The 21,132-nt window shown below is 47.2% G+C and overlaps 1 protein-coding gene across 1 annotated transcript; it reads left to right on the forward strand.

Moving 5' to 3' along the window:
* Window positions 1–5,012: 5,012 nt before the first annotated feature.
* Window positions 5,013–5,405, forward strand: LOC137536921 (oocyte zinc finger protein XlCOF6.1-like). Its single transcript, XM_068259095.1, has one exon. The coding sequence runs from the start codon at window positions 5,013–5,015 to the stop codon at window positions 5,403–5,405; it is 393 nt and encodes a 130-aa protein (XP_068115196.1).
* Window positions 5,406–21,132: the final 15,727 nt, after the last annotated feature.

Here is a 21,132-nt window from a genome sequence, read left to right on the forward strand (position 1 = left end):
TTACATCTATTTTTGTTTTTTTTACTACTTTTTCTGCTGGCTCTACAGTATCTTCAATAAAAATGTTATGGAGGGCAAGTCTGCCATTGTGACCACGGGTAATGGCCGGGGAATTGGGGTTCGATTCCGCTCCGGAGTTGGAGCCTGAGAAATGGCTACCACCACACATCCAAGGAAGGCAGCAGGCATGGTATGCACGTCCCGAGGTAGTGACAAAAAATAACAATACAGGAGGAGGACTTTCAAGGCCCTGCTGTATTTGAGATAAATCAACTTTAAATCCTTTATTGAGAATCTGTTATGGCGGACAATGATTACACCACTTGCCATTGACGAGAATCATATGGAGGGGAAGTCTGCCATTGTGACCACAGGTAATGGCCGGGGACTCGGGGTTCGATTCCGGTCCGGAGCCTGAGAAATGTCTACCACCACACATCCAAGGAAGGAAGGTAGCAGGCATGGCATGCACGTCCCGAGGTAGTGACCAAAAATAACAATACAGGAGGACTTTCGAGGCCCTGCTGTATTTGAGATGAATCAACTTTAAATCCTTTACCGAGAATCTGTTATGGCAGACAATGATTACACCACTTTCCATTGACGAGAATCATATGGAGGGCAAGTCTGCCATTGTGACCGAGGGTAATGGCCGGGGAATCGGGGTTCGATTCGCTCCGGAGTTGGAGCCTGAGAAATGGCTACCACCACACATCCAAGGAGGGCAGCAGGCATGGCATGCACGTCCCGAGGTAGTGACCAAAAATAACAATACAGGAGGAGGACTTTCGAGGCCCTGCTGTATTTGAGATGAATCAACTTTAAATCCTTTAACGAGAATCTGTTATGGCGGACAATGATTACACCACTTGCCTTTCACAAGAATTATATGGAGGGCAAGTCCGACATCCATTCAAGTGAAAGGTATGCACTGACTGCCAGGTATAATACAATGTGCAGTCACAGATGCAGTGAAAGGTATGCACTGACTGCCAGGTATAATACAATGTGCAGTCACAGATGCAGTGAATTGTAAAAAAAATAGCCTGGTCACTAGGGGTGTTTAAACCTATTATGCAGCACTAGTTAAAGGGCCAGAGACTGCTGGTATGGAAGTAGTTGAATTCAAAATTAACCTAATTGCTTTATTGGGAGGCTTAAAATACATACAGGCATTGCCAAGGCAAAAGAGTATTCAGATATATGAAAGGACTGGGTTCTGGTGTATGAAAGGGGGGGGGGGGGGGGAGGGGCAGATGTTTCTCCTCTCTCTGTTTACAACATCTCTCTCTAACCCTCTCTCTCTTCATTCTGGTCAGCTGATGTCTAACAGGATAATGATATTTCTATATTTGCAAAGCGAAGTCCTGGCATCACGCTTCTGCAAGAACCTCATATTTCTTCATTCCCAGACGGAGGATGATGTCACCGATGACTCTTCAGGAGAGACCTTAAATCTCACTCCAGGAACTGCCCACCCCTCTATTCCTAAAGTCAGAGCCAAACAGGAGAAAGGGTTTCCATGTTTTGAATGTGGGAAATATTTTGTGTCTAAATTTAGGCTTTGCACCAGGGTTGCTCGGGTAGTACTTTTTAAAACCCGCCCGGATCCAGGTACCCAGATATCCGGATCCGATTCGGATATCCGGATCCGACCTTGCGGATATCCAAGTGAATTCGGATATCCGACCAAATTATCCGCGGGTACTCGACCTATTCGGGTATCTGGATAGAAAAAACGAAAGTGCCCTTTAAATAGCTTTAAAAAGGGTTTTTAGGGTAAATGATGCATGTAACATCATGTTTTTTTTAAAGGGAAACACTAATTTATTATTTGGTGGACATAAAATAAAAAAAACAAACAAAAAAACTGTCTAACATCAGGACTAGGTTCCAGACAGCGGTCGTGCAGCCCACATTGTGTCCTAAGTCCAAGCGCACAACTGGGACATGACAGTTTTCAGCCCAGACACCTCCAAAAAATGACACCACAATTGTGTTTTGGGTTGAACATAGGTGGTGGATAGCAGCAGCAGCAGTGGCCTGTGGCACCATGGCGGTGGGAGCCAGCGCCAGCTTGCTTCAGCCTCTTGAACTCCTCATGCTCAACAACATGTTTTTTGGCCAGATGGGTGATGAAGCTGGAGGTACCATACTTGTAGGGGTCACAACCTCTGCTCATCTGTAGTTTGCACACATTTCATATGGCAAAATTGCTGTCCAATGAGGGCAGAGTGAAAAACCACCAGATTGGGGAGGTGAACATTCCCCTGCGGCCTGATTGGGATGCTGCGTCTTTTCTCCCTGTGGCGGTTGGGGGTTGAGAGGTGCGGCTGGTGGTAGCGGCAGAAGGATGTGGTGGGTCCCGTATTCCACGGCCACTGTCTGCAATGCTGATCCTTCGTGCCAAACCCACTGACGCATCCTCCCCCTCAGAGTCGACATCCCCATCCTGTGGATGGTAGTCACGGTCCTTCATCACATCATCAACATCATACCCCCCCCCCCCCCCCCCCCTCCTCAAAACCCAGAACATCCTCCTCAAACTCCTTACGGCTAACAGCCCTGAGTTCAATCGTGGCGCCTGGAGCGAAAAGCTCGCTGACTGAGGGTAGGCTGCCCGCTGGGGTCGACACTGACGCGGCAGACCTTCTGAGGGTGGCCTTAATGTTGCTCCCTGTCCTCTTGCCCTTGCTGCCCCTCCCCCGGCTGCCGGTGCCAACAAACATAGTACAACTTATACGTGATGATGATGTCACAGATGTGGGGTACTTTTACTTTAATGAATTCGGGGTTGGACTTTAAATCAAATCAGCACGGAGTGACAGACCGCAGAGTAGAGGACAGACAGTGCACACTATCTGTCTAACTGTCACACTGACAATGCTCAGCAAAGCAGCACTGCAGTAATCTGTAGTAAGCTAACACAGTACTACTCTCTCTAACAACTAACTGCACTAACTATATAATACAATACAATACAATAGCACAGTAATCCTATTCCCTAACCTATACCGTCCTGCTGACCTGCACAGCACACACAGACAGGACCTAACTGAGTGAATGCAATAAAACAATTACACTAGCTAGCTAAAAAAACAATAGAACAATAGTGTAGTGAAGGTGTTTAGCACTCAAAGCTTTAGGTTTATCACTGTATACAGGCAGCACTTGCTAAGCCAACAGCACAGGAGCAAGTCTGTCAGTGACCAGCCAGCCAGCCACACAAGCAAGGATGATCTGTCCCATCATGCCAGCCCTCCTTATTACACAGGGGGCTGGCCAGGGTTCCCTTCTGTGATTGGGTGCCAGGGCTTAGGCTGGGAGGCCTTTGATTGGCTTAAGGAGGTCAGGTGGGGCTGGCCAGAGTTCCCCTTTGTGATTTGTTGGCTGGGAACCCTCTGATTGGCTCAATGACATCATCTCCCTTGTTACAGTACCCGAATCCGGATTATGCGGCCAGATATCCGCATAGAGCTATCCGGATCTGGCCCCAGGTATCCGGAATCTGGATCCGACCGGATAGCAGAAAAATGGTCAGGTACCCGGAGCCGGATGAGCATCCCTGCTTTGCACACACAAGCTAAGTCACACAGGGGAGAAGCCTCATTCATGTCCTGAGTGTGGGAAATATTTTCTTTTTAATTCTCGACTTGTTGCACATTTGAGATCTCACACGGGAAAACCGTATTCATGTTCAGAGTGTGGGAAACGTTTTGGATGCATCTCAAATCTTTATGCCCATCAGAGGACTCATACTGGTCACAGCCCTTACGCGTGCTCTGAATGTGGGAAATGTTTTGGACAAAGGTCACAACTTGTCATACATCAGTGATTTCATTTGTACAAGAAAAGAGTCCATCTGGGCATACAATAACTATCCTCAGTCGCCAAATATATAATATAAAATATAATACTTTATTAATAAGGACTTATCACAATATGCTTAAAATCAATTAAAACCATCTAGTGTACAGGTAGATCACTGCGGATCATATACAAAGTACATAATACAAATATCATTGTCATATCTGCATAGAGCTGGTGACTCAAAAACCGCTGGCTAAATCATTTGACATACCTTCTATTTCATCTTAAGTAAACATGCATTAGCCACAATAGTGAGGGTTTTAAGTCTTACCCAGAACTGCAAAGGTTGATCCGCTATCTCCCCGTGTCCCCTTCACGCGTTCCGTGACCCAGTCACTTCTCCAGTACATAATATTTGTATTATGCACTTTGTATTATGTACTTTGTATATGATCCGCAGTGATCTACCTGTGCACTAGATGGTTTTAATTGATTTTAAGCATATTGGGATAAGTCCTTAATAAAGTATTATATTTTATATTATATATTTGGCGACTGAGGATGGTTATTGTATGCCCAGATGGACTCTTTTCTTGTACAAATGAGGTTTAACAGGTCCATGGCAATTGCCCTCTACCTGGGCGTTTTGCTCTCTATTTGTTGTGTTATACATCAGAGATTTCACACAGGGGAAAGGCCGTACTCCTGTTCTGAGTGTGGGAAATGTTTTAAACAACTATCTAGCCTTAAAAAACACTCATATGACAGTAAAGCAGTACTCTTGTCCTAAGTGTGGGAAATAATTCAAGTCAAAAACAGGGCTTTCAATTCATAAGTTGTCTCAAGGTGGTGGGAGACTCTTTTCCTGTGATGAGTGGTAAATCATTTGTGTGTAAATCAGTACTAAAAATACATAAAAAATCTCATACACGAGAGAAATCATATTCCTGTTCAGAGTGTGGGAAGTGTTTTGGAAGTAAAATAAGTTTTCACATACATCAGAAATCTCATACTGATAACCTCTCCGATTCCTGTAATCAGGGTGAGAGCCGGTTCGAAGACAATTCAAGACTTGTTGGACATCAGATATCTCATGTCACGTGGGTGAGAAACCTTACTCTTGCTCTGAGTGTGGGAAATGTTTTGGGCAAAAGTGTAATCTTATCACACACTAAAGATCTCACATAGGTGAAAAGCCATATATGTGTGCTGAGTGTTGTAAATGCTTTGCAAAGAAACAATCCCTTGTCTCACATCAGAAAGCTCTCACGGGTGAAAAGCCCTATGCCTGCACTGAGTGTGGGAAATCTTTTGTGAAGAAACCATTCCTTACCACACATCTGAGGTCTCATACGGGGAAGAAGCCTTTTGTCTGTCCTGAGTGTGGGAAATGTTTCAGGCAGAAACCCCATTTGCAAAGACATCAGAGATGTCACACAGAGGATAAGGCATTTTCGTGCACCATCTGTGGGAAATGCTTTTGCTGCAAATCACAACTCACCTTACATCATAGAATGCATACTGGAGAAAAGCTTTTACCTGTCCTGAGTGTGGGAAATGGTTCAGATACAAACCACATCTTAACAGATATCTGAAACGTATTGATGAGGGACACAGATGTGTGTCCCAGAACAGATGACGTATCTGGATAGCATGCCGAAAGGTGTTCTTGGATAGAGATGTAGCGAACCTTTTGCCGGCGAACGGTTCCAGGCGAACTTTGGGGGTTCGCGTTTGCCTGGACCAAGCGAACTTTTGCGGAAGTTCGATTCGCCCCATAATGTACTATGAGGGTCAACTTTGACCCTCTGCATCACAGTCAGCAGGCACATTGTAGCCATTCAGGCTACACTAAGCCCTGGAGCCCCACCCCCCCTTACATAAGGCAGGTTTGCCGGCCATTACACCCACTCGTGTGCCTGCTAGAGACAGACTAGGGACAGCTGCTGCAGACTTGTTCTCCTAGGGAAAGATTAGTTAGGCTCTTGGCTTGCTCCTGGCTGATTGTTATTGCTAAAATAGCACCCCTCAACAGCTCTTTTGAGAGCTCTAATGTTTTCCTGATGTGTTTTTTTTTTTTTTTGTGTGTGTGTGTGTGTGTGTTGCTCACTGAATTATACAGCCCTATCTGTTGCATCTGGACCTTGGTTACATAGTTACATAGTTCTTTTGGTTGAAAAAAGACATACGTCCATCGAGTTCAACCAGTATAAAGTACAACACCAGCCTGCTCCCTCACATATCCTTGTTGATCCAGAGGAAGGCGAAAACAGGAAAATTGAATACTTACCTTCCAGTAATTTTCCTTTCCTGGAACAGAAGATGGCGGCATACTGATGGGTTAGCCCCGCCCCTGACCCCGATTGGACAGTTCATAATATAAATTAAAAGAGCCCGCCCCCCCTGCCATTCTCATGAAAATCAGTCCTCGAATGGACGAGAGGGTGGGTTCGTATGCCGCCATCTTCTGTTCCAGGAAAGGAAAATTACCGGAAGGTAAGTATTCAATTTTCCTGTTTCCTGGAAAGAAATGGCGGCATACTGATGGGATATACAAAATCAGCCAGAGAGGGAGGGAAAATGCATAAACAAACATTTTATTTTTTAACAGTAGACAAAACTGCTTCACCAAATTTCAATGAGGTTAGTGCTGCTGGATTAACATGATAATGCTTCAAGAAAGTATGCTGTGAGGACCAGCTTGCTGCCTTGCAAATAGTGTCCATAGAGACTTTAGCAAAGCATGCCCAGGAGGCTGCCATGCCCCTTGTAGAGTGAGCACGGATCTCTGAAGGTATCTGTAAAGCTTTCAATTTATAAGAGAGTTGTATTACTTTCACTAGCCAGTTGGCCAAAGTCCTTGATGTAACAGGTTTACCCCTATTAGGGCCCACAATGTTCACGAACAAATGGTCAGATGACCTGAAGGAGCTTGTAGCGTCTAAATAAGCTCTAATACTCCTGCCTACGTCTAAAGGATGATGCTCCTGTTCTGACAAGAATGTTGGCAAAGTTAACTCCTGATTGATATGAAATGCAGATGAGACCTTTGGAATGTGCTGAAGTACTGGCCTAAGCACCACCCTGTCAGGAAAGAATTGCAGGAAATTTTCCGCACAACTTAGAGCCTGCAGATCAGATACCCTTTTTGCAGAAGCAATTGCAATCAAAAAGACAGTCTTCAACGTCCGATTCAAAAGAGAAGCACTTTCTATCGGATGAAAAGGATCCTCTGATAATACCTCCAGAACCACACAGAGATCCCACTGCGGGAAGAATGGCTTTCTAGGTGGCCTTAATTTTTGCACCGCCTGCACAAACTGGATGACCAGAGGATTTTCTGCCCATTTATGATTGGTTAATGCTGATAGGGCTGATACCTGAACTTTTATGGCTGAAAGACTTAACTGCAAGTCTACCCCTGTTTGAAGGAATGCCAGTATATTCTGAACTTTCGGCTGAAGAAATTCAAATTTATTAACTCTCGCAAAGTTCTCAAATTTTCCCCAAATTCTATGATATGTTGAATTTGTAGAAACTTTCCTGGCTTTCAGTAGTGTAGAAGTGACTTTGTCAGAGCATCCCAATGCTAAGAACTTTTGCTTCTCAATTTCCAGGCCGTCAAATTGAGATTGTTGACATTCGGGTATAGCAGAGGACCCTGGCAGAGAAGATCCGGAATTTGAGGAAGATTGATCGGTTGCTCCAGACTCAACTCTAACAAGAGAGTGAACCAAGGTCTCCGAGGCCAGTATGGCACAATAAGGATGATCGTGCATGGTTCCAGCAAGAGCCTCTGTAGTAGCCTCAGGATTAGTGGAAATGGAGGGAACGCATATCCCAGTTGAAAGTCCCATTGTGTCGTCAGACAGTCCGTGCCCTCTGCTGTCGGATGGAAATATCGGGAGAAGAATCTCGGCAATTTCGAATTCCCTGCTGAAGCACATAGGTCTATCTGGGGAATACCCCATCTTTGCATGATCATGCTGAATACCTCGTTGTTCAATGTCCACTCGTGCGGACTGGCAAACTGTCTGCTCAGCTGGTCCGCTAACTGATTCTGAGGACCTGGAAGGTGAATAGCTGAAAGATGATCCAGGTGTATTTGAGCCCATCTCATTATGTGAGAGGATTCTTCGAGGAGAGACTGGCTTCTCGTACCCCCCTGCCTCCTTATGTAGGCGACTGCTGAAACATTGTCTATTTGAAGTAATACCGCCTTCCCCCTTATCAGGTGTTGGAAAGCCTTTAACGCCAGAAAGGCTGCTCTGAGTTCCAATATATTGGAGGGGACTTGTGCACACGGAAGCCTCCATCTCTGCTGTACCTGAGAGCTCTGACAATGGGCTCCCCAACCTGCTTGACTTGCGTCTGTCGTAATCACCACTGGTAGCGGAGGCTGAATCTGATGACAAGATCTTAAGTTCTTCTCCTGCATCCACCACTGTAGTGAAACCTTGACCTTGACAGGGACCCAGAGTTTCTGTGACAGGTTTCTCTTGTTCCAGCGACTGAGGAAGAATATTTGCAGAGTTCGCAAATTCCAGTGCGCCCACCTGACCATTGGGATTGCTGAGGACAAAGTCCCCAGCAAACTCAGACACGTTCTTGCTGATATGTGATTGCTGCATATCACTGCTGCAACTTTTTGCTGTATTGCTATAACTTTCTGGTTGGGAAGACAAACTTTGTTTTGTGTTGTTATAAACCTGGCCCCCAGGAAGACCATGTCCTGTGATGGCACTAACTGACTTTTTGCAAAGTTTATTAGCCATCCTAGTCTTTGCAGTTCCGTCAGCAACAGTCTCTGATGATTCAACAGAACTTCCCGGTCTTGACTGACTAACAGTATATCGTCCAGATAGTGGAAGACCCTTAGGCCCCTCCTCCTTAGAGAGGCAACTACTGGAAGAAGAACCTTCATGAAAGTTCTGGGAGCGGTTGAGAGGCCGAACGGTAGACTCTGAAATTGCCAATGCTTCCCGTCCACTGAAAACCTGAGATATTTCTGGAAGCTTTGTCTGATTGGGATATGCAGATAAGCGTCCGAGAGGTCCAGTGTTGTCATCCAATCGTTTTGTCTGATGACCTTTATTATCGTCTGTAACGACTCCATCCTGAAATGACGGAGCTTTATGTGGCTGTTCAGGAACTTGAGGTCTAAGACCGGTCGCCATCCTCCTGACGACTTCTTGACCAAGAATAAGGGAGAATAAATTCCTGTAAATTCTTTTTGATGAGGTACTGGAATTATGGCATTGCTTTCGGCTAGGGAGTTCACATATTCCAACAGGAACTGCCTTTTCTGTCTGCCCTGGGGTAAGTTTGTCTGAACAAATCTTGTCTTGAGCATAGGCTTGCTGAATTTCCATGAATGCCCTTTGCGAATAGTTCCGTGAACCCAGGAATCTTCGATTGACTCCACCCAGACGGTCCAGAAGGTGCGTAGCCTTGCTCCCACCTGAGCCGTCTGAGTGGACGCACCTTCAGAACTGCTTTGCATTTTGCGGAGGTCCGGAATTCGTTTTGGATTTTCCGGATCTAAGAAAGGACGCCTGAGTACCCTTCCAGTCCTTATTAAACTTCCTGCCGGGCTTATAGGAACGAGCCTGCTGAAATCTGGAAGAGTCTTGCCTTGTATTTGACTGTTGTCGAGACTGCTTTGGCTTTCTATCTTGTGGTAACAGCCCCGATCTTCCTCCTGTAACCTTGGCAATTGCACTATCCATCTCTGGACCAAAGAGATGTTTGCCGTCGAACGGAATCCTGCACCAGTTGTTCCTGGAGGACTGGTCGGCTGACCAAGGTTTAAGCCAAAGAGCTCTCTTTGCCGTCACATTACATAGCATTGCTCTGGAGGCAGATCTTATTGTATCTATCGCCGCCTCTCCCACAAAATCACTTGCCAATTTAAGTTCATCCAGGGCTTTGATGATCTCATTCCTATCAGTCCCTGAACTGAGGGCTGTCTCAATGTTATCTACCCAAACTTTAATGGCCTTAGCAAGAGAAGTGAGGGCTACGGCCGGCCTACATGCTGCCCCTGAGTGTAAAAAAGCTTTCTTGATATCGGTATCTATTTTCCTATCAAGTGGATTACTAAAGGAGACTGCGTCATCCATTGGCAGAGTGACGTGACGGGCCAGTCTCATGATTGAGGCATCTACTATAGGTGCAGAGTCCATAATTTTCGCATCCTCACTCCCCAATGGATACAGTTTTGTAAACCTATTAGATAATGATGTTTTCTGCTCAACCTTACTCCATTCCTTGATGAATATCTCCTTAATAACTTTCATAAGAGGGAAATTAACCACCCTGGCGTTCTATTAAGATCGCCAGGGCGGCTGCGGGAGGGTTTTTTTTAAATAAAAAAAAAACTATTTCATGCAGCCAACTGAAAGTTGGCTGCATGAAAGCCCACTAGATGGCGCTCCGGAGGCGTTCTTCTGATCGCCTCCGGCGGCCAAAAGTAACACGGAAGGCCGCAATGAGCGGCCTTCCGTGTTTTGCTTACTTCGTCGCCATGGCGACGAGCGGAGTGACGTCATGGACGTCAGCCGACGTCCTGACGTCAGCCGCCTCCGATCCAGCCCTTAGCGCTGGCCGGAACTATTTGTTCCGGCTGCGCAGGGCTCAGGCGGCTGGGGGGACCCTCTTTCGCCGCTGCTCGCGGCGGATCGCCGCAGAGCGGCGGCGATCAGGTAGCACACGCGGCTGGCAAAGTGCCGGCTGCGTGTGCTGCTTTTTATTTCGTAAAAATCGGCCCAGCAGGGCCTGAGCGGCAGCCATCGGCGGGGATGGACGAGCTGAGCTCGTCCATACCGCTAAGATGGTTAATGGGCTGATTATCCAGATGCGGATAATGTTTGTCTGGCTCCTGTGGAGTCTCCGAATCTTCCTCCCAGCCTATAGCGGCCTTTATTGCAGATACAAAAGCTGGCACAAGGGCAAAGTCAAAGCCCATAGGAGTCTGACTCTGAGAGGAAGAGGCCTCCTCAGCAGGCATCTGAGAGGCTGAAGGAGGAGGCTGGTTAACCGCCATCTTCTCAAAGGTCTCTTGCACGGCCTGCTGGATGAAGGACATGACTTGTTGATTTTCAGAGTCTTTATCCCTCCCCAGCTCACTAAAGCAGGTTTCACAGACCATTTTGTCCGGCAAGGGAGGCTGACCACAGGACCAACATAGGTTTTTATCCGGTTGGGTGTATCTTTGCTCCCTAGGTTGCGGTCTAGGAGATCTGCTCCTACTATAAGATGCATAGGAACGTCTCTTGTGCCTGTAGCTATGGTAGTCATAGCCTGGAGAACGTCTCCTGTGAGGAGATCTCCCTCTCTCGGACCTGTAACCGTATCGTGGAGAGCGGCTCCTGTAGGATCTGTAATGATCACTGGTGTAGTAGCGATTTGTAGAATGCTTCCTACTTGGAGAACGTCTTTTTGACGATCGCTTAGTAGGGGACTTCCTGTCATCCCTGTGGCTTTTCTCAGACTTGCTCTGAGGGGACTTCCTTCTCGATGAACTTGCATCGTAAGAAGTATTCCTCTTGGATCTCTCTCTTGATCTTGACCGAGATCTTGTTCTCCTTGAGGACTGGTGACTTTTAGACACCTCACGCCTCTTCTCTCCTTTTCTCGGACTGCGGAGACACAAAAAGATATGTTTCCACTAAGAAAAAAGTCCGATTTTAAAAAAGGAGAAACATCACTCTTATTTTTTTCCCAAAATACTCTGTGCTGGTATTTAAAATTAGTAAAACACCACAGTGTTCCAAAACCATTTGAGACATGCAGGGAAACCTCCCTATTACCTGTCCTGAGACCCAGAAGCTATCTCAACGGGATCCTGATCCATCTAAACATATACAATAAACTATCATGAGTCAAGATATATAAAAACAATTAGTTTCCATATTACCTGGTTTGAGCCAAAAAATACCTCTATTCCTCCAAGCTTGACCACCAGTCTGATGATAAGATACAGATGAGAGCGATACCGCAGCTCCAAGCAGTGCTGCACCCGCTCTGAGGTCCAGACCACGACTGCCGCTCTGTTGACTTCCGCGTTGACTCTTATCCAATGAAGTCTCGCTTCACGCGAGACTTCGCTGTGCCGTGCGACCAGAGAGGAAGCCGGAAGCCGGAACAGCCACAATAGCGGCGGCTAGCAAACTCCGCGCCGCCGCCGCCACCAGCACAGAGGCAGCTACCAGAGGGGGAAATCTGGCGCATATCTAAGCCCCATTTAGAGGCCGCAATGCCCGCCGCCGAACGGGTGAGTGAAGACCCGTTCTTACGCCCAGAAAAGGTAACTCTATAAACAAAAAGAAAAAACAGGCGCAATAAAAATTAAAATACATCAAAAGAAAAAAACGAACTGTCCATTCGAGGACAGAAAAAAAGAGAATGGCAGGGGGGGGGCGGGCTCTTTTAATTTATATTATGAACTGTCCAATCGGGGTCAGGGGCGGGGCTAACCCATCAGTATGCCGCCATTTCTTTCCAGGAAAAACCCTTACAAGGCATGGTCCAATTAGCCCCTAAAGGGAAAAATTCCTTCCCGACTCCAGATGGCAATCAGATGAAATCCCTGGATCAACATCATTGGGCATTACCTAGTAATTGTAGCCATGGAAGTCTTTCAACGCAAGGAAAGCATCTAAGCCCCCTTTAAATGCAGGTATAGAGTTTGCCATAACGACTTCCTGTGGCAATGCATTCCACATCTTAATCACTCTAACTGTAAAGAACCCTTTCCTAAATAAATGGCTAAAACGTTTTTCCTCCATGCGCAGATCATGTCCTCTAGTCCTTTGAGAAGGCCTAGGGACAAAAAGCTCATCCGCCAAGCTATTATATTGCCCTTTGATGTATTTATACATGTTAATTAGATCCCCTCTAAGGCGTCTTTTCTCTAGACTAAATAAACCCAGTTTATCTAACCTTTCTTGATAAGTGAGACCTTCCATCCCACGTATCAATTGTGTTGCTCGTCTCTGCACCTGCTCTAAAACTGCAATATCTTTTTTGTAATGTGGTGCCCAGAACTGAATTCCATATTCCAGATATGGCCTTAGTAGAGAGTTAAACAGGGGCAATATTATGCTAGCATCTCGAGTTTTTATTTCCCTTTTAATGCATCCCAAAATTTTGTTAGCTTTAGCTGCAGCTGCTTGGCATTGAGTACGATTATTTAACTTGTTGTCAATGAGTACTCCTAAGTCCTTCTCCAAGTTTGATGTCCCCAACTGTATGCCATTTATTTTGTATGGTGCTAGTCCATTAGTACGTCCAAAATGGTAATTGTTATTACTGTGCCAGCCAGGCCCTTCCTAACTATCTATACTGGGACACCTACCTATGCCTACCTAACTACTGGGGCACCTACTTACCTATACGGGAACACCTACCTACCTACCTATACTAGGGGACCTACCTATGCCTACCTACCTATACTGGGTTTCCTACCTATGCCTAGCTAACTACTGGGTCTCCTACCTATGTCTAGCTAACTACTAAGGCACCTACCTATGCCTACCTACCTATACTGGGACTTCTACCTATGCCTACCTGCCTATACTGGGACTCCTACCTATGCCTAGCTAACTACTGGGACACCTACCTATGCCTAGCTAACTACTGGGACACCTACCTATGCCTACCTACCTATACTGGGACTCCTACCTATGCCTACCTACCTATACTGGGTCTCCTACCTATGCCTAGCTAACTACTGGGACACCTACCTATGCCTACCTACATACAAGAAGATAATAAGGTCGTTGCTTCATTGTGGACAGACCAAATTTGATCAGCTGGACAGTCACTGTTGTTCTATCATTGAGCTACCACAGCCCGGCGACCATATGGGCTTGAAAACCGCCACGGCCTACACTCTCGCCATGGTGCGCACCAGTCCAGCATGGCCGTCACTACACAAACAGCTGTTTGCGGTGCGTTACACAGTGAGTTTGGTGTGTCAGTGTGAAGCAGAGCTCTAATTACACTCCCTGATTGATGTATACACATGCAAGATGTTTTTAAAGGGAAGGTTCAGGGAGGGTGGGTAAAAAATCAAAATCAATTTCCACTTACCTGGGGCTTCCTCCAGCCCGTGGCAGGCAGGAGGTGCCCTCGCCGCCGCTCCGCAGGCTCCCGGTGGTCTCCGATGGCGCGCCCGACCTGGCCAGGCCGGCTGCCAGGTCGGGCTCTTCTGCGCTCCAAGGCCCGGAACTTCTGCGTCCCACGCCGGCGCGCTGACGTCATTGGACGTCCTCGGGGCTCTACTGCGCCTTTTAAACCAAGTACCCCTTATTGCTTCTCCATCTCGGCAATGTACCCCCCGCAAATGTGTGCGCAAGCGTACATGCTTGGGTGAATGAGGGTGCTGGCTGAGGGTGCTGGATGTGGAGAGGTAGATGAGGGTGCTAGGTAGGGAGAACCTGGTGAGGGTGCTGGCTGAGGGTGATGGGTGGTGAGAGACAGGTGAGGGTGCTGTCTGAGGGTGGCAGAGGGTGATATGTGGTGAGGGTGCTGTCTGAGGGTGGCAGAGAGTGATAGGTGGTGAGGGACTGGTAAGGGGGCTAGCTGAGGCTGCCAGAGGGTGAAGGGTGGAGGAGACAGGTGAGGATGCTGGCAGAGGGTGAGGGGCAGGTGAGGGTGTTGGCTGGGTTTGGCAGAGGATGAAGGGTGGGTGGCAGAGGACAGGTGAGGGTGCTGGCAGAGTGTGGTGGGCAGTGACTGACAGGTGAGGATGCTAGCTGAGGCTGGCAGAGGGGGATGGGTGGTGAGGGACAGGCAAGGGTGCTGGCTGAGACTGGCAGAGTGAGCACACACAAAGTCAACACACACAAAGTCAACACACACACACACGCACACACACAGCACACACTCAGCACATACAAGCAGTACACACACAGACAAAGCGCGCACAAACACACCGAGTCAGCACAAAAGAGCAGTACAAACAGTCAGCAAACATTACACAGTCAGCACACATAAGGAGTACACACAGTCAGCACACACAAGCAGTACACACACAGCATACACAAGCAGAACACACACACACACACACACACACACACACACACACACACACACACACACACACACACACACACACACACACACACACACACACACACACACACACACACACACACACACACACACACACACACACACACACACACACACGCAGAAAACACACACGCAAACACAGTCAGCATACACAAGCTGAACACACACACAAGCAATACAGTCCTAAAACATTACACAGTCAGCACACATAAGCAGTACACACACAGCACACACAAGCAGAACACACACACACAGTCAGCACACACAAGCAATACAGTCATAAAACATTACAGTCAGCACACATAATCAGTACACACACAGTCAGCACACACAAAGCACACATAAGCAGCACACACACAGCACACACAAGCAGCACACACACAGCACACACAAGCTAAACACACACACACAGTCAGCACACAAGCAATACAAACAGTCATAAAACATTACACAGTCAGCACACATAAGCAGTACACACACAGTCAGCCCACACAAGCAGTACACACACAAGCAGTACACACACACAGCACACACAAGCAGCACACACACAGCATACACAATCAGAACACACACAAACAGGGATGCTCATCCGGGTACCCGGGTATACCCGGGTATCCGACCATTTTTCCGCAATCCGGGTCGGATCCGGATACCTGGGCCACTATCCGGATAGCACTATCCGGATTCTATCCGGATAGCTAGCTGCATAATCCGGATACCCGTGGGTATCCGTCCAGATATCCGGATCTGGATAGTGTAACTAGTAAGGGGATGATTTCATTCAGGCAATCAAAAGGCTCCCAGCAGAAGCCCTAGCAACCAATCACTCAGGGGAACCCTGGCCAGCCCCGCCTAACCTCATTGAGCCAATCAGAGGCCTCCCAGCCTAAGTCCTGGCACCCAATCACAGAACGGAACCCTGGCCAGCCCCCCTGTATAGTAGAGATGGGAAGTTCGGATCTTTTCAATGATCCTGATGATTCGAATCGGATCATTGAAAAGATCCGGATCTTTGATCCGAATCTCGGATCATTTTAATACCGAAGCATTGGGGGGGGGGGGGAGGGGGGAATGAACAGCAGGACAGGTCTGTGGACAGGAGAAGGGGAGGGGGGTGGACACACAGAGAAGGGGAGAAGATGGACAGAGGGCAGGGAGTGGACAAAGAAGGGACGAGCAGAGAGCAGAAATGTTTGCTTGCACACAATACCCACATGCTGCAATCATATGCTTTACATATAGGGTGACCATGCGTCCTCTTTTCCCCGGACAGGTCCTCTTTTTCAGACCTGTCCGGGGCATCCGGCCGTTTTTTTGAAATGCCCGGGGAAGAGCGCACGCAGAGGCGGTCAGCATATAGGGGAGGCAAGCCCCCCGCTTGGGGCCTTACACTGCGGGGGGGCCTCGCTCTGCTGTTGCTGGCGGCGGGCGGACATCGGGCGGCAGGTGTGCGGGCACCTGGCGGAACAGCGAGAGAGAGATTTTCCCACTTACCTTCCTCGATCCTGCCAGCTACTATCTACTTCCTGTCCCGGCATCTGTCGGTATGGTAACAGCGCCCCCTGTGATGACGTAACCGCCTGTCATCACAGGGGGAGCTCTTACCAATGCGACGCGCGCCGGGAGAGGCTGAAGATAGAAGTTCTCTGCAGGATCCAGGCAGGTAAGTGGAAACTTCTCTCCCCGCCGCTCCGCACACCCTCCTGGCCTAGGCATCTACCTATCTAACCTACACTGAGGGCATATACCTATCTAACCTACACTGAGGGCATATACCTATCTAAGCTACACTGGGGGCATATACCTATCTAAGCTACACTGGGGGCATATACCTATCTAAGCTACACTGGGGGCATATACCTATCTAAGCTACACTGGGGGCATATACCTATCTAAGCTGTACTGGGGGCATATACCTATCTAATCTGTACTGGGGCATATACCTATCTAAGCTACACTGGGGGCATATACCTATCTAACCTACACTGAGGGCATATACCTATCTAACCTACACTGAGGGCATATACCTATCTAACCTACACTGGGGGCATATACCTATCTAAGCTACACTGGGGGCATATACCTATCTAAGCTGTACTGGGGGCATATACCTATCTAATCTGTACTGGGGCATATACCTATCTAAGCTACACTGGGGCATATACCTATCTAAGCTACACTGGGGCATATACCTATCTAAGCTACACTGGGGCATATACCTATCTAAGCTACACTGGGGCATATACCTATCTAAGCTACACTGGGGGCATATACCTATCTAAGCTACACTGGGGGCATATACCTATCTAAGCTACACTGGGGGCATATACCTATCTAAGCTACACTGAGGGCATATACCTATCTAAGCTACATTGGAGGCATATACCTATCTAAGCTACACTGGGGGCATATACCTATCTAAGCTACACTGGCGGCATATACCTATCTAAGCTACAATGGCGGCATATACCTATCTAAGCTACACTGGGGGCATATACCTATCTAAGCTACACTGGGGGCATATACCTATCTAAGCTACACTGGGGGCATATACCTATCTAAGCTACATTGGAGGAATATACCTATCTAAGCTACACTGGGGGCATATACCTATCTAAGCTACATTGGAGGCATATACCTATCTAAGCTACACTGGGGGCATATACCTATCTAAGCTACACTGGCGGCATATACCTATCTAAGCTACACTGGCGGCATATACCTATCTAAGCTACATTGGAGGAATATACCTATCTAAGCTACACTGGGGGCATATACCTATCTAAGCTACATTGGAGGCATATACCTATCTAAGCTACATTGTGGGCATATACCTATCTAAGCTACACTGGGGGCATATACCTATCTAAGCTACACTGGCGGCATATACCTATCTAAGCTACACTGGCGGCATATACCTATCTAAGCTACATTGGAGGAATATACCTATCTAAGCTACACTGGGGGCATATACCTATCTAAGCTGTACTGGGGGCATATACCTATCTAATCTGTACTGGGGCATATACCTATCTAAGCTACACTGGGGGCATATACCTATCTAACCTACACTGAGGGCATATACCTATCTAACCTACACTGAGGGCATATACCTATCTAACCTACACTGGGGGCATATACCTATCTAAGCTACACTGGGGGCATATACCTATCTAAGCTGTACTGGGGGCATATACCTATCTAATCTGTACTGGGGCATATACCTATCTAAGCTACACTGGGGCATATACCTATCTAAGCTACACTGGGGCATGTACCTATCTAAGCTACACTGGGGCATATACCTATCTAAGCTGCACTGGGGGCATATACCTATCTAAGCTACACTGGGGGCATATACCTATCTAAGCTACACTGGGGGCATATACCTATCTAAGCTACACTGAGGGCATATACCTATCTAAGCTGTACTGGGGGCATATACCTATCTAAGCTACACTGGCGGCATATACCTATCTAAGCTACACTGGCGGCATATACCTATCTAAGCTACACTGGGGGCATATACCTATCTAAGCTACATTGGAGGAATATACCTATCTAAGCTACACTGGGGGCATATACCTATCTAAGCTACACTGGGGGCATATACCTATCTAAGCTACACTGGCGGCATATACCTATCTAAGCTACACTGGCGGCATATACCTATCTAAGCTACACTGGCGGCATATACCTATCTAAGCTACACTGGGGGCATATACCTATCTAAGCTACATTGGAGGAATATACCTATCTAAGCTACACTGGGGGCATATACCTATCTAAGCTACATTGGAGGCATATACCTATCTAAGCTACACTGGGGGCATATACCTATCTAACCTACACTGAGGACATATACCTATCTAAGCTATACTGGGGGCATATACCTATCTAATCTGTACTGGGGCATATACCTATCTAAGCTATACTGTGCGCATATACCTATCTAAGCTATACTGTGGGCATATACCTATCTAAGCCTCACTGGGGGCATATACCTATCTAAGCTATACTGGGGGAATATACCTATCTAATATATTCTGGGGGCATATACCTATCTAATGTATACTGGGAGCATATACCTATCTAAGCTATACTGGGGGAATATACCTATCTAATATATTCTAGGGGCATATACCTATCTAAGCTATACTGGGGCCATATTCCTATATAACCTATACTGCGGACATATACCTATCTAAGCTATACTGGGGCCATATTCCTATCTAACCTATACTGCGGACATATACCTTGTCCGCACATTTGTGGGGAAATCTGCTGCCAATCTCATTGCACTTTGTGGAGAAATCTTCTGCGAATCTGATTGCATTTTGTGGTTGGCCGGCCCTCCACCATGTGGTCTGGAAAAAAAAAACGGCCCTCCATGCCCGCGAAGTTGGACAGCACACTGCTAAGGTCTTGTATATTTGGCCCCACCCATGACCACGCCCACATGCTGTTGTGATCGTCCTCTTTTTTTGAAATTCAAAATATGGTCACCCTATTTACATATATTTCACCTATATGCTCATCTGTGTTGCACAGTGAAAGAAAGCATTCCCAGAAGATAAGTGCAGCTGTTTAGTGCCGAGTGCAGGAGGATCATTTTGCCCTGCAATCATAGTGCCTGCAAAGTTACTGAGCTGTGCTGAGCTGAGCCAAAAGCTTCCAATGTGATCACTGTGCACAACTACGGAACAGACAGCCTGTAATGAGCAGCACATTATAGCCAGTATGTGTGCTCTACACATATCTGGCAGTGGCACCCATGTCCCCTCTACCTGTCCCTGCAAGGCTGGCTCCCCTGAGTCCCCTCCAACAGAGCGATCCATCTCTGCTCTGCTTCCAGGACCCCGCTGCCCGCTGAGAGGGGGCGTGTCGCTCCTGGCCCGCCCCTTTTGCGATCCGAATCACTCATTTTAATGATTCGGATGATTTGACTCACAAAATAGATTCGGATCAAAGATCCGAATCGTTCATGATCCGGACAACACTACTGTATAGCAAGAAGGGCTGGCATGATGAGACTAGAGATGGGAAGTTCGGATCTTTTCAATGATCCGGATGATTCGAATCGGATCATTGAAGAGATCCGGATCTTTGATCCGAATCTCGGATCATTTTACTACCGAAGCATTGGAGGGTGAAATGACTAGCAGGACAGGAGAAGGGGAGGGAGGTGGACACACAGAGAAGGGGAGAAGATGGACAGAGGGCAGGGAGTGGACAGAGAAGGGAGGAGGGACGAGCAGAGAGCAGAAATGTTTGTTTGCACACAATACCCACATGCTGCAATCATGCTTTACATGTATTTCACCTATATACTCATCTGTGTACTTTGCATGCAAACGTCGCACAGTGAAAGAAAGCATTCCCAGAAGTAAAGTGCAGCTGTTTAGGAGGATCATATTGCGCTGCAATCACAATGTCTGCAAAGTTACTGAGCTGTGCTGAGCCAAAAGCTTCCAATGTGTTCACTGTGCACAACTACGGAACAGACAGCCTATAATCAGCAGCACGTTATAGCCAGTATGTGTGTTCTACACATATCTGGCAGTGGCGCCCATGTCCCCTCTCTCTCATCTACCTGTCTCCCTGCAAGGCTGCCTCCCATCCAACAGAGCGATCCATCCCAGCTCTGCTTCCAGGACCCCGCTGCCCGCTGAGAGGGGGCGTGTCGCTTCTGGCCCCGCCCCTTTTGCGATCCGAATCACTCATTTTGATGATTCGGATGATTCGACTCACAAAATAGATTCAGATCAAAGATCCGAATCGTTCATGATCCGGACAACACTAGATGAGACAGATCTTCCTTGCTTGTGAGGCTGGTTGGTCACTGACAGACTTGCTCCAGTGCTGGCTTAGCAAGTGCTGTATACAATGATAAACCTAAAGCTTTGAGTGCTAAACACCTTCACTACACTATTGTTCTATTGTGTTTTTAGCTAGCTAGCTTGTAATTGTTTGCTTTCATTCACTCAGTTAGGTCCAGCCTGTGTCTGTGTAAGCCAGCAGGACAGTATAGGGAATAGGAGGATTACTGTGTTATTGTATTGTAGTTAGTACTGCAGTTAGTTGTTATGGCAGCGGCCTGGCGGGTACACGCGGTGCGTTCCTGCACTCGATTTCCTGCTCGATTCCCGTTGACTCGATTATTTCCGACATGTCCGATTTGCGTTTCGATGGATCGTTAGGTCAATTCGCATGTAAAGTATGCCAAATCGACCTAACGATCCA

This window comes from Hyperolius riggenbachi, chromosome 10, assembly GCF_040937935.1.
Source record: "Hyperolius riggenbachi isolate aHypRig1 chromosome 10, aHypRig1.pri, whole genome shotgun sequence".
Taxonomy (NCBI): domain Eukaryota; kingdom Metazoa; phylum Chordata; class Amphibia; order Anura; family Hyperoliidae; genus Hyperolius; species Hyperolius riggenbachi.

What these genes read in the sequence shown, in the direction of transcription:
- LOC137536921 (XM_068259095.1), top strand. Translation starts at nt 5,013, where the DNA reads ATGTGTGCTGAGTGTTGTAAATGCTTTGCAAAGAAACAATCCCTTGTC.